At 41.1% G+C, this 17,846-nt stretch overlaps 1 protein-coding gene across 2 annotated transcripts in view; it reads right to left on the reverse strand.

Moving 5' to 3' along the window:
• The window catches only part of phactr1 (phosphatase and actin regulator 1), a 125,687-nt gene extending 115,522 nt beyond the window's left edge, over window positions 1-10,165 (reverse strand). The window contains exon 1 of one of the 2 annotated variants that reach the window (XM_015354759.2): window positions 9,835-10,165. In XM_015354759.2, the coding sequence (XP_015210245.1) occupies window positions 9,835-9,946 (112 nt within the window). In that variant the 5' untranslated portion in view covers window positions 9,947-10,165. The remainder of the gene's footprint in view (window positions 1-9,834) is intronic. The other variant, XM_015354758.2, reaches the window with a different exon arrangement.
• Between the last annotated feature and the right edge of the window lie 7,681 nt (window positions 10,166-17,846).

The raw sequence follows: 17,846 nt of genomic DNA on the forward strand, positions 1-17,846 counted from the left end.
ATTGCACCTTCAAGTTTGTCATAATTTATGTATATAACATGGATTTACATATTGAATGCAGCTTTAACTGGAAAATATTTCACTGATTTGGTTGGTTCACACCACGTTAGTCTGTTGCTCTTCTGCACTTTCTTAAAACGTGCCTACGAGCATAATTCGCAAACGAATGAATGGTTGGTACTGCATGCTGTTTTTGACAAAAAATAACAATGACAAAAAACCAAAGCTCTGCAGGACATTCCCTTAAGTCTTATGCTTCGAATCCATCATTTTTATCTTCTAGACACTGTGGGGAAGCAATAAAAAAGGCAAACAGAATGTTAGGGTGAATAGTTAAAAGCATAGAAGAGCACAGAATTTAAATCAAAGAACATTATGCAAAAATTGTATGATGCATTAGTAAGATCTCATTAAAACTATTGTCGCCATGATACAAAAACACTTCTACTCTGGAATGACTCGAGGGAAGAAGGAGCAGATCCTTTGTCAGGCTCAAAGAAATGCCCTACACTAACAGGTTTAAAGAATTTATGGACTTCTCTTCTTCATAATCAACAAGGAAATGCGAACCAGATGACTCAGTTGGAAACTATAGAGAAATTCATTTAATACTGGCAACAGGAGGCTATTTTATACAGAAAAGGTTATGGGAGTCTGTAACAATCTACTTAGCCACACTGTTGAAGCTGGTTTCTTTCAAAAAAAGGTTGGATGAGATCTTTGGATCCATTATCTACTAATTACCAAACAAGACTACACCATCTGAGTGGCCTCTCCTCATTTGTAACCTTTCTTATATTGTGATGTTGTCCCATACAGTACCAATCATTTTGTTGTGTGTTGATATAAAAAACTATGCCTACCTGTAAACTGTTTGTTTTCAATACTTGTGGGGATGTTTCTTGTTGTTTAAAGGAGGAGAGGGTTAATTACACTAAAAAGTTTTTAAGGGTAAATGAACCAAGAAGCAACCATTTTTAGATATTACTGTACATCTTCTGAAAGAGAATACACTCTTCTCAAACAGATATTTAGAATTAATTCCCAACAATTATCAGTCAGGCACGATAAATGTTGTCTGAAATGCCTTGTCTAGACAGTTTAATTATTTTCACAAGATGTATTATATTCAATGAAATAAATCTGCCAAAACATTATTCAGTAATATTTATGTTCCCTACCAAAGGCGGCTAAAATAATGTTGAGAACAGCACTCAGCATTAAAACAAACTAATAAACCTTAATTTTATTTGCTTAGAACTTTGCACAGAAACTACACTTTCAGCGATTTTATACTGTAAAGAACCACAAAAATCCAACGTTTCCCTGCGGACAAACTGCTCTCTCTATGCTAAATCAATTCTATGGGCAAATTTGCCCACATGAAAAATTGGTCCCAGAGATTGTTTGCCATAATTGCTTTGAATGTCAATGCCTGCTTTCCCAATAATTTGCATAATATCATGAGAAAAACGAGTGTTCTCCTGACTTCCTGTGGAAATATACTGGAATACAAAACTGTTTCTGGCTAGAGTCAGGTACTGCGAGTGCAGATATACATGGAAACTAAGCCACTCTACTAAGGATGTTTCCCCCTCTTTCAGTGTTAATGGAAAACATAAACAGGCATTGTTTTGACAAAGGAGAAGCTTATACAAAAACCATTAAATACATTGCTATGTAGTTGCTATAGACAATAGCGATATGGCCTAAAATGTATATCACGGTATTATTTTAATTTTGGACAGTAACGATATAGATCACGATCTAGAATATTTCTCATCATTTCAACAGAACACACTTTAAAAGGAGTACAACACTTGGATAGTAAGTTTTTTATTGCCTGGAGTTAACTATTAGATTATTATTATTAGCTGTTGGTTAGCTACTGTGTTGTTCCTTTAGTATTTTTTAAATGTCACATTGTACTGAAGCACCGCTGGGTTTTCTTGTCACGGCGACTAGTTAATGACTCAGGCAGCAGTGTCTGCTCTTCGGCTTTTCTTTTCACACCGACACTAGAACTGCTTGATTTGGCGCGCTGTCTCGTACTTTTCCTCATACTCGCACGCGTGTTACGTCTCGAGGTGATAGAAGAGGTCGATGGTATTACCGCCTCTGGCTAAAATCGTTTCCCGTCCTAGTTTGCAGATAACCGCTTTCAGCTCGTGGTCCGGCTTTTTAAATCCGAACCTTTTCTAAACAACCGGTGAAGCACCCTCCTTTTCAACAGTTTCGTCGCTTGTTCCCGTCTCGCTAACTCTGCCTCTCTCCAGGTCTCCGCGGACCGGGCGCACCGAACACGTGGGTTTGTTTTCGCGGAACAGGGAACGGGACGTTTTTATTGGCCGCAATGACCTCAGATGCGTCATTAACCGGACGTCTGAACCGCCAAAGATCAATGATTCTGAACCTATCAGATTTCCAAACATCAGCAAGATGAACATTTTCAGAATCATATGATTGGAGCTAAAAATACGGCGGAATTTTAAACTGCGATGGGTCAATGGTAAAAAATGTCCTAACCCTGTTTTGCGACGATGCTTGCGGCGCAATCTATGTAAACATCAAAATCCATTCTCAACCCAGGGGCGGATTAACGAACAGGCTAGCATAGGCTGTAGCCTAGGGGCCCCAGATTAATCAGGGGCCCCCCGATTGGCCAGAGAATTTTTTTAAACGGACCCGTGGGCCCCCATTGGTCCATAAAAACGTTGAATAATTTGTGAACCAATGATTGGTTAGACGCAATGGATTCGCAGTTCAAATTAATTTTGGCGGATGCATCGGGTGATTTCTGGGGCGGGTTGACGGTGGCCAGCCTCAAAATGTGCGAGAGAAAATATGACAGCAGGCCGCAAAAAAGAAAAGCACGGCAGTTAAAAGAGCAGTGTGAGCAGGATCTGTCACGATCGCTAACCCCTCCTCTTAAGGGAGCTCCAGTCCTTCCTCGTTCCTTCCCATTGTCTGCACCTGTTCCCTATTCCCGTTCCCCCTTAAAAGCCAGACGCGGACCTCACTCCTGGTTCCTCATTGATTTCCACATCATGAGAGCCCGGGGTCTTGCTGCGTCTGGCTCCGTTATGCTTTTAACTTTCTGTTCCTAGTTCCTGGTTCCCCTCGCCGGTTCCGACCCGGTTCGTGTTTTAACTTCCTGGATGGACCCCCTGGTCTTGGACTCTACCCTTTGTCTCGGATTACTCTTTTGGATTTCCTACATGGATTGTTCGCCTGGACTCACTTCCCCTGGACACCTGCACTCCATGGACACGCCCCCCGTCTCCAGACCCTTTTCCTGCATGACTATTTTTCCCCTTGTGTCTTCACTATTCTGGATCGTGTCGTCCGCATAGGGCCCGGAAAGAACTGTTCGTTACAGGATCTACTGAAAAAGATCCCCAGACTGACTGGTTATTTCAAGTTTGCTGAGCCGGACCCCGATCCTGGGTTTATGGCTAACGTTGCAGCCAGTGACACAACAACCACGGTTGAAAAGTTAGCAGCAGCCGGCTCTAGCCCGGGCGCAGTCTACCTCAACGCCGATCATGAGGACGAGCAGCTCCCGCAACGGGATCAAACATGAGTCAGAGGGGAGAGCCATCTGAAACGCCACCACCATCTCCACAAGACCAACGAGCCGCCGCCATGGCTGTTGCACCTGCCGCCCTGGAGCCAACAGAGGCCGCAACAGCAGCTCCCGCTTCCTACAGCTTGGACCCAGCATGCTGGGGTGAAACAGGTGAACAGAGGCGGCCATACTGGGCTAAATCGGGCCGGAAATCGTGTCAAAACCAAGACGCGGGTGTTGCAGCATCGGCCAGACCACATAAACACCAAAAGAGGTATTTCTCTAAAACCCTCTTCAGAAGAGAACTCTGAAATGGCGAGTGTGTGTCAAGAGGGTGGCGGCTGTATTCCCCCTCGAAAGGTGCAGTGTTTTGTTTCACATGTGAATTATCTGGGGGCAGTGATAATCTGTCCGGATTGACCGCAGGCTCTAGTGACTGGAAAAATGCCGCCGCACGCTAGGCTGAACACGAAGTGTCGGAGAGCCGTAGAAAGGCTATGGTTGCATAAGTTATGCATATAAATGTTTGTTGTCAGCTCGCAGGTTGGCTGTGAATCTGATTTACAACGTGTAGCCTAGGTGCCTCCGATCTCCTTAATCCACCACTGTCTCTACCGGTATAAACGGTTTAGCGAAATCCATATCGTGGCACATATTTCTAACGGTATACCGGTTAAACCGACCACCCTTAATCTAAATATACATGTATTTTCTGTGGATCTATCAGGTTTCTTTGAAATTCAGGAATACTTAACAATGCAGGGTTGGTAGTTTCCATTTCCTGTGGTTTGCCACAATTTTGCAGAAGATGCTCAATGTTGGATCCATTGAAGACTAAAAGATGTGTTTCTGACATGACGCACACTAGTTCTTGGAAAACAGATTAAATCTTGTAGTATTGTGAAAATGTTGCTGTTCCTTTTTTTTAACTGGTCAATTTGATGCAAGGCTCTCGCTTTGCAGAACTCTTTAGAAATCACCTAAGCACACAATTCACTTAGGGATGGTGGGCTGAAAATGCTTATATTTTCATCAGAGCCCATAGCTGACTCTTGTAGTGGCTAGAAACGCCTACAAGTTCATTGCTCAAAATGTGCCCCACATAACTCTTTTCATGGTGTAGGCAGTAAAATTAGTCAGAACTGCGCATAACAGTGAGCATTTTAACAAACACAGAGCTTTAAGGACACTTGTGTTCCAGTAAGTACCTTACTAACAGAAAAAAAAGTTTTTCTTTTTCATGACAAAGTTAAACAAATGTAGGTCTATGGTGTTTAATCCCAGACCATTGTCAGAAGACTGTGATCATATTTTATATACAGTATATCAGATATAGGGAAGGAAACATTTTTTTAACATCTTTATATTTGATCATATAAAGTCCCAATGCCTTCAACAATTTATTCTTTTTGCAGCACAAATGATTGTTTTCCTTGGCATATGCTTTTAGAGGGTATAGCAAAGCAATTAAATCTGAAAGGAACCACAATTAACTAAGTTTAACCAAGCTCAGAATTTTTAATTGGACCACTGCTATACATAACAAAATTCTTTTATCATTTTCACACAATGTGCAGCTGAATTAGGTATTTAAGGAATGCATGCAATAGTATGCATATACTATTTTAACATCTTCTGTGCTGAACGCTAAAAAAGAGAGTCATGTTTTTTGTATCTTTTAATATGAGCACAAGATATAAATGATAAAAACACTCATGTTACAGAAGATTTTAGTTAAATATCCATATTGTGTACTGTGTGTATTCATATAACGAGAAAATAATAGAATCAGGGTTATATTTACTACAGTGAAGGTAATTCAATAAATAGAGCACATATAAAAATTTATGAAAGAACAGGCCCTATCTAGGAGTTTCATGCTTGGACTATTGATTTACGTTCAAGCTCCAGGAAGCTTTTCTCATGGATATTTAATGCACCATACAAAATATCTCACCTGCCTCTGGGTTCTCTTATGCAAGATATTCTCTAAAAGCTATGGCTAATGATGAAGAGACTCAAGGTACTATTTTTAAAACACGTCATAAATCCCAGCCTGTACCAATTCCACACTATATTAAGTTTAATATTATTTAAAAGTTATGAAGAGATAAAAAAAAACATACTTGTGATTTGATTGTTTGCAATTTGCTAAATCTTCTCTTGTAATTAGGCACAATCACCAATATGCATAGGCATTATATCGTTCATACTTATTACATTTCACACTGGAGTTTTGTTCACTCCTCTCCGTTAAATGTCCATGTCTTCATGAAAGTACTGTACAAGCAACTGCGATCAGTGTGAAAGTTAAGTATAGTAAATGTCACGCCCTCTACAGCTAGAGGGTGCTCCTACTCTGTCCTGTTCCTAGTCTCCCTGTGCTTTGCTTGTCCTTGTGTGGGGCTTTATATTTCTGCGTCACCCTTTCCTCCTGGCTCAGCACTGAGGGTTTGGATGTCTTGAGACCCGCCTAGCACCAGGTCATCTCCTCCGCGGCCTGAGGGCACAGGTTTCTACCCGACATCGTCTGACCTCCTGAGCCTGGGCTAACCCCTGTTTTGCCGCTACGTATAGGGTCTTTATTGCTCTCCTGGCCATTCCACGGCATGCCCTTCTGACATCCGTGACAGTAAATCCATCCGTCTATTTTCTAACCACTTCATCCTATACAGGAAAATGATTCTTTTAATTACAAATACTGACTGGGGATGTTTAGATATGAAGTAATTCTGTAGCACACATGAACATAAAGTCTTGAAATATACTGTATCTGAATGAGCTAATGGAGAACGGCCATGACAGGACAGTGACATTAAAGTTTATTTCATATGTTGAAAAGTTGCCCTAATCCTCCATTGATTCTGCATGTAATACTAAAGTTCTGACACTGGGAAAGATACAAGGAAAAAAAGCTGCGCACCGAGAATTCCATGACCAATGTTCGTTGTGACCTACTGTTCATTATAACGACTCAAAATTGTGTATTGGTGTATTTGCTATTTGCCTTACAAGAGACGATGTCTAGACCACTCAAATCCAAGGAAATCACAAAGCCATCAGTTATTAAAAACCTTGACTTACTAAGGCAGAAAAACCTGTCTGGTCTCATTCCACATTATTAAAACAGGTAATTTGACTTTCTCATTCATATGGGCGGTGCGAACAGTTTTGGGTTCCAATTTATTATTTTTTTTGGCACAGCAAATTAAAACTAAGGGCTAGGGATCAAATTAAATCTGCCTCCATGTTCCAGTCTCTCACATTATTTGGCAACTGCCTGTCACCTCTATGAGTGTAGCTAATGGCCTCTGATGGGACTGGTCATGGAACGTGGTGGGTCATATTTTGTAAACGCACTTTGTAAACACAGTGTGCAGTACAACTTCAGTTATCATAGTTATACATGATAGCCAACAGAAAGAATTGTATAGCACAGGTAAACTCTAACAGATAACAGGAGGCAACAAAACAAGTACCTGATCTTTGTATGCAATGGCAGACAGGGCAATGGGTGACAGAAATGACTGGCTATGATGTGATTTCACATAACTAACAACAGGCCTGCTACTGTAGATACTATATTAAAAAGAGGGCATACATTTCAAACACTCAGACTGCAGCTGCAGTTGTAAAACTGCAACCTTCTTGGCCCCATCTCTATTGCTGCCCTCTTCAGCCCCACCTGGAATTAGATGTCCTCACTGTCAGCAGGTGGTGATGCAGTACACAAGCCTTCGGCATAATCTATTGGCTAAATCAATTTCAAGAGTCAATATTATGATCAAGAAAGCCCTGTGAAATGACATCATTATGTCTGCGTTTTATAGGAATCACTGCATAACTACCTCCAATACAATGTAGTACAGTGCCCTGGACTGCTGAGCAATTGTTCCATCAGTACATCAAATAAAGTGATATTACTTTCATGGTTAAGTATGATAAATGTCATTTCTATGCACTAGCTCTTTCTACCAAAGGCAACTGCACAGAATTAAAAATAGTACAATGAAGATTTTAAGCATGGTACACCACATTTACCACTTCCAAAAAGGCATATGCAGAATGAGTAGGTCTGCAATTTGGAATTTAAACAGAGTGTTAACACCAGCTGGAATGGAGATCACCTTAGCTGAAGACCCAGCAGATTTCGAACAGTGATTTGGACCAACCAAACAGATTCACATTTTGTGATCTTGGGGCACGCTGAACACGGAAAAATATCTCTGCAAATAAAGAAAATGGCAGATTTCTTACTCCAATGCTTCCAAATCAATGAGAAAACTCATTTGCGGTCAATTCAGGGACAAGGGGTCTGCACACATGTGCTAAAAAATACTGTACCTGCTTTAGGTGAGATATGTTTGACTGAACTGAATAGGCTGTGATTTGTTTGCAATTCGTACTGCTTAATTACAGACAGGTTGGGCTCTGTTTATTTTGTTATATCGCACACTAACTAAAATGGAGCAGTTTATAACTGAAATAATATATTTATTTAATTATCTGTCTTAAGAGGAAGAGAAATCAATATACATCGTGTGTGGCAAACAGCTAAGCACCCAAATAAAAATATCTACTCCTACTAGTGCTACTACTGCTAATACCACTGCTACTACTACTAATTGTTTTATCTTGATTATTCAAATGAAAATAAAAATACAAGACGAAGCCCACAGTCCTACAACATGTACTATATTTCTCCTCTAGGATCACATCAAGCAGTTTTCCATGCTGTAAATCTTGTAACATACTGTCACTCAACTTTTCAAAAAGCAGTAATGACTTCCTTACTCGTTTATCGCCTGCTCTGAGCAGTACCTCACATTCCGCTTTCAGCATCACCTCCTTTAAGCCGCACCACTCACTCGCATCCGATACCTACTGTAGGCGGACAGGGACTGGTGTCTTTAGAGGAAAAAGGCTATACCTCGGCACTGTATTGTGTATGGCCCTGTCTCACGTCTCGGACTGACGGGGGCCTGCGCGGCGCGATGCCCGCTTCAGCACCACGGCGATGTGAACAGCTCCTTTCACTTGGCTGAACGGGCTCTCAGCCCTTCGCCGCCTGGACAGAAAACTGATGCACTGACGCCCGGGGCTGCCATCAGCCACACCGTGCGTCATCGAGATCAGGCAGCGGTCAAATTAGAAACTCGCCTTCATGCTGAATAAACGCAACACGTAGATTACAACACGGTATTCAGCGGTGGAAAACCATTGACCGCATGGGAAACGAATACGAACCGAACGAACTTTAAACTATACATTCATCCCATGTGACGTTCGTGGCTTCAAGCTTTCTATGGGAAAATGTTCCATTAGTGCACAAAGACTAACTTTAAAAATGTTAGAAAATGGACATTTAATGCAGCCTCAATAATAATAATAATAATAATAATAATAATAATAATAATAATAATAATGCCATCTTTGTTCCTGCTCTAAGAAAAAACTGCAGTTGAGTCAGCCCTGAAATTGTGCCAAGTCACCATGGCAACAAGGGAAGCAATATGTCTGTAAGTTGCAATGCAGTTTATAAACAGCACCCCCCAATTTATTTATTATTTATTAAAAGAAATTCGTTTGTAATAGATTCTCTGATTCAAATAATGTATTATGTGAATAAAAATAACATTCATATATATTTAGTGCTATGTAAATATAGCTAATGCTCAGCACCAGGCACCATTTAATTCTGCTGTTATTTCCAAATTTATTGGTATTCTTAATTCTGACAATTAAACTGAGCAACAGATGTTTTGAAGTGCAGTATAAGCATGCACCCTTATATCTGTGATTCGCATTGTTAAGCAGCGCTGTGTCGCCCATATTCATTTAATGTTTCAGACAAACGTAGATTTGTCCGATGTTTTTACTACGTCGGTACAGTATGACGAACGGAAAGCCAATTTTGTTCCTACACTATTTTCTAGAATGCTGTCAAGCGATGGGAAATATGAATTATCAAACGCTAGAAGATCAACATCTCATTTGTGCTGTCCCACTATAATGTGTATTTGTCCAGATCTCTCTTTCCTTAGAGTTGAACCTCGGTGCTCTACGTGAGCCATCCACAATATAGCCGTTCATTTTGAAATACGAAAAAGAAAAGCCGTAAGAAGGCATTTTTCTTTCACTTAGCAGCCAACCCTCTCTTTTGGGAGAAGGCAAACGTTGGTATCCTACAGGCACCAAACAAAAAATGCAGTTGACCCCCTGTGCTCCCGAGAACCATTTAGCGTGCCTCACACGTGTCTGCCTACCTGTCTCCAGGTTGAAGGAGATCCTGGCTTCGGCGAGGTAAGGGGTATCGCTCTTGGACCGCACTCTCCTGATGGGCCGGCGGTCTGTTTCGTCCTCCGAAGAGGCCGCCATTAATGTGTGAGCAGCGTTCAGAGGCGACTGGCTGGCTGGGAGCTCTCCGCGGGCACAGCTGAAGGGGGAACTGAGCAAGAGGAGGGGGGGCCGAGAGAGAAAGAGGGAAGCAGGCAGATGGAAAGGAAAGACGCGAAAGGAAGAGAGCTCTCCCAGCCACAGGACGGACACGGGCAGAGCAAAGAGGAGAGGCGCAAATCCCGCCCCTTCGCACAGCACGGGTTACCCCTGGCGTGAACTGTGCTGGCCACACCATGCAGACCCGGAGATGGAGATGCGGGTCGTTTCTTGTGTGAGGTGAAGCACTTTTCTTTCTTTCTTTCTTTCTTTTTCAGCTCACATTCACTTCGAGCACGCTTTTCCTCATGGTGTAGCTGAAATTCTCTCCCCCCGTTGCAAGAGTTACAGTACGTAAGGTCTTGCACATCGGAGACTCGTATAAGGCGCGATTCCACCTCGATTGTATTATCGATTGGCACGCAGGTGAAAAGAAAAAAAATCTTTTCCGAGAATTAAACCTATCTGAATTAAGCGCACATCTTCTTGGAGATCTGTTTCAATCAAAGTCTATCCAGATCGTTTTTCAGTGTCTTCACTTGAGCAGGTCTGAAGCATGAAGAAGCATTTGACTTTGAGAAGAAAAAAAAAAACGTTTGTTGTTCTATTTTACCAGGTGAGTTGGTTAACAAATTCTCATTTACAATGATAACTTATTTATACAGCAAGGTATTTTGTGGAGCAATGTCAGTTCAGTACCTTGCTTAAAGTTACTTACTGTGTTAGTTCAGGTGGGTAGCTGCGTCAGCATGCGTAGGCTGCAAAGGAACAAGTAATAGGTTTATTCCATGCTGAAAAAAAGAAGAAAGAAAACACAACGTTTCGGCCATGGAGCCTTCTTCAGGTGTGTCAGGTGTGTTCACACACCTGAAGAAGGCTCCACGGCCGAAACGTTGTGTTTTCTTTCTTCTTTTTTTCAGCATGGAATAAACCTATTACTTGTTCCTTTGTTATACTGTACAGTATGTACGTTTAAGGGATTATGAACCAAAGTTCAGAGTACTAATTACTTTAGCAAATTGCGGGTCAAGTTCAATGCTTCATTGTTTAGTTTACACCTGTAATTTCTTGGTTGACATGATGAGAACATAATAAAATAAAATACTATACAAATACTGTACAAATAAAATACTATGTACATTTTGAAAGGAAAGTTGCAAGAAAAGGGCTAGGTCACCCAGGATTAGAATGAAAACCAAAAAGGCAAACAGTATGATTCAGATCTCAGCTTTGAGCAATTTTACTGACACTACGTTAGTCCCATGTCTCTGTAAATAGTGTTTAACAGCACTTTTAATTGAGAAATTACTATGCGTCAGTATGGTCCAATATACTGTAGATAGTGGAAATGCTCAGCTGACACCCCAGGTAGGGTTTGTCAAAGGATTTGTTCACAGCTGTTGTTTGTTTGACAGCCCTGTCATGAAATCAGGTGTGATCCTTATGATTGCACTGAAGGTGATTTTTCAATAGTTATGATTTTTGGAAGATGAATTACAGTGTATGAATACTCTTGTTGTAGACGTTCATATTATTTTCAACTTTAAAATATCGACATGGATTTTGATATTTTTAGACCATTTCAGTTTTACACAAAGTTTTGTGCCTTTTTGACTAGAGTGATATGAACAAAATATATGCTCGAGTTTGAATCTATCACTGCCATTTCTTGCTCAAAACGTTCAGTTAAACATGAACTACCTTTTCTAAAACCATGTTGACTGTTACCCAGAAACCTATTTCTGTACGAATAATCATTTAGCTTAGTTTTTCTTATTGTCCAACTTTATATATAGTGGCAGTAAAATATATTGGCCTGTAGTTGCCTTGCTGAGCTCAGTCACTTCTTCTGGGTGATGCACTATAGTTGCAATTGTCCAGTCACTGTCAGTTAGTGGTCTATAAATAAAATGCCTTGTTTCTTTTATACAACTAGCAATACACCATCTGGACCTGAGGATTTGTGTTGATTTTGGGATGTGGGGGAACATGCAGAGAAGATTATTGATGAAAATAAAAAAATATAATGTTCTTCTAAATTCTAGGCAACCCAGTGTGAACCTCTGTTCCTGAGTTATCTGCATGTACAGCAAATTTACTGGGGTTGGAGGGGCGTTGTCTGGTGTAAAACACTAAAAAACAGGGAGATATGCCAGGCAACACCATGGCACACACAGTGAAACTAACCTGGCTTAAAACCTCAAGAGATCACCCAAGAGTTCAGTAATTAGACATGCAGGTCTTCTGGTGTGTACAATGTAAATGAGGAATTAATTAACAAGAGAGTGATCACAGGACAGAACACAAAGAGATAGCTAGACGTTCCCAGATAACAGATTGCTTTGGCCCACAGTGTATTGCTCTGACTTTTTAGTGTGCAGGTGGCTCTGTGATGCTAAAAGTTGCTTTGTTTAGTTAAGTGCAATATGTTACAGCTGCAAGCACCTATTGTGCATTATTCTGACAACTTGGACTCCACTGTACTGCCAGTTCTCTATTGATTGAGCTTTATGGAGGAACATGGCACAGTGTCAGTATTGCCATCTATAAAAATGTGATGAGTACAGCAGTTGAACTATTACTTAGTGGATCTCTTTCTTTCATTTTGACTGTTCCAACGTGTGTGAGATTACTGTATAATGTATTTGTAGGGTCACAGGACACAAACATAAATAGGGAATTGTATAATTTTGTCAGCTTCTTGAAGTTTACTTTAAAATCCCAGGACTTTACAAAACCTAAAATATTCCTTAAATATTTTCACTGGTATCTTGTAGTTCACAAAACATTTCTAAATAAATTAAACACAATATACAAAAATTTTAATGTTACAAAGCTATAAATTAGTGGTTGCATGTGAAACAGGTTGATTGCACTGAGCATGTCACAGAAATGACATCATCCCCCTTGAACCCGAGACAGTGAAGAGTTCTGTGGTTTCAGATGGTCCAGACATGGTCGAGTTCAATGCTGTCTAGGTAGCGACACCATACTGTACATGCAGAGAGCTCTAGTGATGGAGATCACATCCTGGCAAGAGCAAAGCAGACCTGCACTCATCACGCATGGAATTAACAGACCTACTGTATTCTTTTTCATGTAATAACTGAGGACAGCAGACATACCGACTAAGTACCAGGCAAACCAGCGACAGATCAAAGCATTTATCAGACCTGTGAATGGATTTGTAAATATGTTTGATCTTTCTCCTGGGTCGATCCTCTTTCAGCACAGTGACCTACAGGGTGAAACAGTGTCTTCTGATGGTTTGAAGTTGCTGAGGGTTACATAAACTTGATGAAAGCAGTGATAACGGGCAAAAAGCTACCTAGTACTTATTCAGGTCACAGATTCTGGCCGGGAATCTCTAAATGAGCTTGGATCAATATTTGATATGGAGAGGACTTTAATGTGCATCATGAAAGTCAAGACCTGATTGTATTCCAAATGAAGATGGAGGAAGCAATTGTGGACTTAAAAGTTTCAGAATAAAATTGTTACAAACTAAACATAAATATTTTAAGCAGGCTGTTTTTTTATTTAAAAGGAGGATGTTCAAACAATAAACTAGACATTTTAAAACAAATGCAGCATTACTACTACTACTAATAATAATAATAACAGCAATAAGTATAATGAGAAAAGTATCCATATAGACTTCAGTTCAATGGAACAGCTTATGTAAAATACATTTTTAAAATAATTTTCAGTAGCAATTTATGACAAACAAGAAAACCTTCACAAGGCCACAGGACCATTGGAGTCACTGAACACCAGCAACACGTCCTCACAAACTATATTAATGGTAAAACCATTGCTGAAGAGTTCATTTTGTTCTTCAGAAGATTTCTGCAGTCTTTCAGTCTTGTTCATAAGGAAATGTTCATTTTTGATTCCCTATCTGTTACCATAATGGAGGTGCCTACATCCTCCACCACGTGGGACATCTTGTACTGCTGATCAACTTTGCCTGAATTTATTGCTTTTTCTCAAGTGTAGGAAAACGACTACACTACACACCACATTGTGTTTTCTTGTTAGAAGAATTTTCTGTCTTCCCCAGATAAGTCCCACACTAACCCCTCTGCCATTACAAAGCAAAATAAAAAAGGAAACTTGCTCCTTCTACCAAACCTCTGTATATACTTTAGAAGGACGGATTGCTAATCCACTTACTAACCTTTATACAACGAAAGACAAATCTTTTCCTCTTAGTAATTTCCTTTTAAACCAATACTTTCTTTAAAAAGTCCTTTTGTTTTGTGATCTCCAAGGATTAGAAAAAGCCAGCTGTGTTAAACTCTTTGTAGTTTAACAAAACTGTTTCTTTATTTTTACAGTGTTAAACAATTTAATATGTTTATATTTACTGTATTTGAATGATATTAGTGCCCCTTCAGCTTTCAATATGTACTGCAGTACAATGTCTATACTGTACATCAAGGCCAGCAGACAAGCCACAGAAGATGTTGTTTAAGCAATCTCTTACGGTACCAACACCAAAACTATGTGCTTTAGCATTTTAAACTAACAGTAACACCAGAAAAAGTTAATATTTCTTAAATTTCTGACTACTTTATGTCTAAGTTCCATATACTTTTTTTTTGTTTAGAACTATGTATCGGACCTTCAGCAAACCAGATATACATACTTTTCCTTTTGGAATCGAAGGGAGAATTCAACCTCTACTTCAGTCCAAGGCGAGAGAAGAGGTATTGGCACAGGGAATTCTGAAAGGTCTGATTAGATTTATTTTCAACATAAACATATTAGCTTGAGAGGAAGATAGAGAATATCAACAGAAGTGAAATGAACTCCCGCATAGTAGATCCCACAAAGAGCACTTCATCTTAAATTTACTGTAATAAGATACAGCTACGCTACAATAACATGCTTCTTGTACACATGTACACATTGTTCATAGGCACAGACAATGTTGAATGGAGTCCAGAGTCATGCTTGTGAAATTTTACTTTCTGTTTTACATGAAAGCAATATAGAGAGGTTTTACTGTTAGTGTAGTGCTCAATAGTCTTGGGAATTGTAACATAGAAAGAAGAGAGGGAGTACCCTTGACATTCTTGTGTGTTTATTACCTTTCTTGTGGTGATGGGCTTCGCATTTTCATTTTCTTTAGCTCTGTAAAACACACAATGTTATCGAGTCAATTTTTTCCTCAGATCTGTAATCTCACAATATTGTCAAGGTTTGTACTTGTTTGCACTAAAGTGGGTGGCAGTGATGATGGCTGTCTTACAGTCATAGGCCAAGCGCGAGCTTGCCAAAGAAATCCAATTCAGTTGCCAGGCCTGCGATCTGCTTGCAGTTTACATTTACTTTCCTTGCGTCAAACACTTTACCCTTGACCATATTCCTTTGTGCTTGAACCCTGAATTTGATCCTCTGTCACAGCCACATTTGAGACACGTTGCTGAGGAACATCAAAAAACATGAAAAGACCAGACCCCAGGTGCAAGGCACTTGAGCATTCTTAACCCAGGGCAGTGACATGACTTCAGCAGTGACTCTCTATTTTCAAGCCTCCTTTGACCTCACTCTGTTTCCTTTGACTGTACCACCCTTTCCCCTCCTCCTCCTCCTCTAAAAGCCTTGGCGCTGCCCTTTGATCCCTCCCTCTCCGACTTCAATCCTTCTGTCTCCCGGCGTGTTCCTGCTGCGTCCCTCCGAGCACAAATCGACAGAATCTGCTTCCCCTTCACCCCCCTGTTGTTCCCTGTCCTACGCAGCCCCAAGCGCGGGCCTTAGTTCTCATGAAAACACGAGCTTGTCACAACTCGTCCCTGCGGGAGCTGTGGTTCTGCCATCTGTCCTCTGCAGCACATCCGAGATCCTTGAGCCGCCTGAGTCATTCTTGCCTCCTGCCGCGGCACTCCCTCGCGGGCTGCACTGCTCGTGCGGCTCAGTACGCGGTTCAGAACTCCTCCTCTGCCTGTGTTGTGGTCCCGCAGGTTGGGCTGCTGGGGCTCTGCTGCATTTCTCTGTGCCTTCTGAGGGAGGAACAGGCTGCATGTGGACATCAGAATCAGAGCTGCCATCACCCCAAAGCAACCCTCCACCTCCCTTCTGGAAACGCAGGCGCTTAGAGCGTGGGAACGTGAGGGCTCCTCTACTGTTTACTCCGAGGCCCCTTTCCCCGGCCCTTGCCGATTGCACGAGGAAGAACAAAGGACAAGACAAGGAGCCCATACAGTACTTCACGACAGATCTTTACGGCACCACCCCTCGCCTCTGTGGTAGTCTGTGCAGCCGAAGGTGGTTAAGGTGATGGTGGGCAGTACTAAGCTTAATGGACAGAAAATAAGTTCATCGGGCCCCATTTGGCTGCTGGCGTCTAAGTGATGCATGGATCTCATGCATGGATGCATGGGCAGGCCATCACCTGCACCACGACCACTGGGTAGCTGGTCCCAGAGTCCTCCCATGTACTGTGTTATGTAAGGTCTCCAATGCTCAGTGTTAAACGAACTTCCCTGTAGTTCTCATCTGTGCCCTCTGCACGAGTTTCGGTGATCATCATGAAGGGGATCACTGTGCTGACTCAGGGCCTTCTGGGGTCCTGAATTCTTGTATCAGGTCTCCTTGCAGCCTGCTCTCTTCAAGACTGAAGAACAGCCTTGTCAGCCTGTCAGCATAGAGCAGGAGTGCCAGACTCCGTTCCTGGGGACTCTGTCATCTTGTGGTTTTAGTTCCAACCCGTTTTGTCAATTAAACGATTAACCTGATTATCTCCTCACATGGACACACATTCGGCATGATGCAGAAGGTTTTTTTTACAGCCCACAATTCAAAACACTCACTTCAATAAAGGTACAGTTATCTATGAAACACTTCAGAGTCAGGTTAGAAATATTACAGTTTTGCAGTTAATCAAACAGCATGTACCCACCTCAGAGCTTGTGAGAGCACAGACTATTGGAAATGAGTTTGGCACAGAACCCAGAAATGTACAGTGTCTGGCCCCTATTCTCTATTTTCAAAATGTACAAAATATTCTACAAGAGTTCCTACTAGTCTTGGAGAATTTTAACGTAACAACACCTGACTAAAAATTCCACACTTCTAACTATATGGCCTTACGTGTATTGTTAGTTTATTGTTTAAGAGATGGAGATGGTGTGTTACTGCAAGCATTCTTTATTTAGAATGCTCTGTAATCGCTTAGTCCGATTTCACTGTAAATGTTTGTGTGGTGAGAAATATTTTCTTTTACACTTAATCATTTTCTGTGTGTGTCTGGAAGCGGTATGAGAATTGGTTCCCTTTTTACACAATGCAGCCTATTAAAATTGTGTTACAGTGATTACAATAGTTAATTTTATTTGCCTAAACACTTTTTTAAAAAGGGATTTGAGTGTTGTTAAGAAAAAAAAAACCCAACATATTGTATATTGATTTGTAGCTTTTAGGTTGTGTCTGAGCTTTTAGATTTATATAAGAAAGTTTCTCATCTGACAAGTTCGGGATCCCAAAGACGTTTAAAGTGATTGTGGGTTATTTTGTGGACCACATCCAGCTTCATTTCAATGAAACGGACTTAGATTCTCTTTTTTTTTTTTGCATCCTGGATACTGGCTGTAAAGGCTTATAGAAAACAGCCGGGAGATATTTGGATAACGGATGTCGAACCTGCTGAATTCACAGAAATCCCCCTGTTGCTCTTGCATTACCTAGCAGGGTTTGATCTGCGGTGACCTGAAAGCTAAAATCCACATCTCTCCGTGCGCAAAGTACACTAGAAACCGAGGAACGTGACGTTCCCCACGTTGCGCGGGTCGACAAAACCGTGTCCAGCAGAGGGCTCCGCCTCGGACGAGCTCATCTA

This window comes from Lepisosteus oculatus, chromosome 6, assembly GCF_040954835.1.
Source record: "Lepisosteus oculatus isolate fLepOcu1 chromosome 6, fLepOcu1.hap2, whole genome shotgun sequence".
Taxonomy (NCBI): Eukaryota; Metazoa; Chordata; class Actinopteri; order Semionotiformes; family Lepisosteidae; genus Lepisosteus; species Lepisosteus oculatus.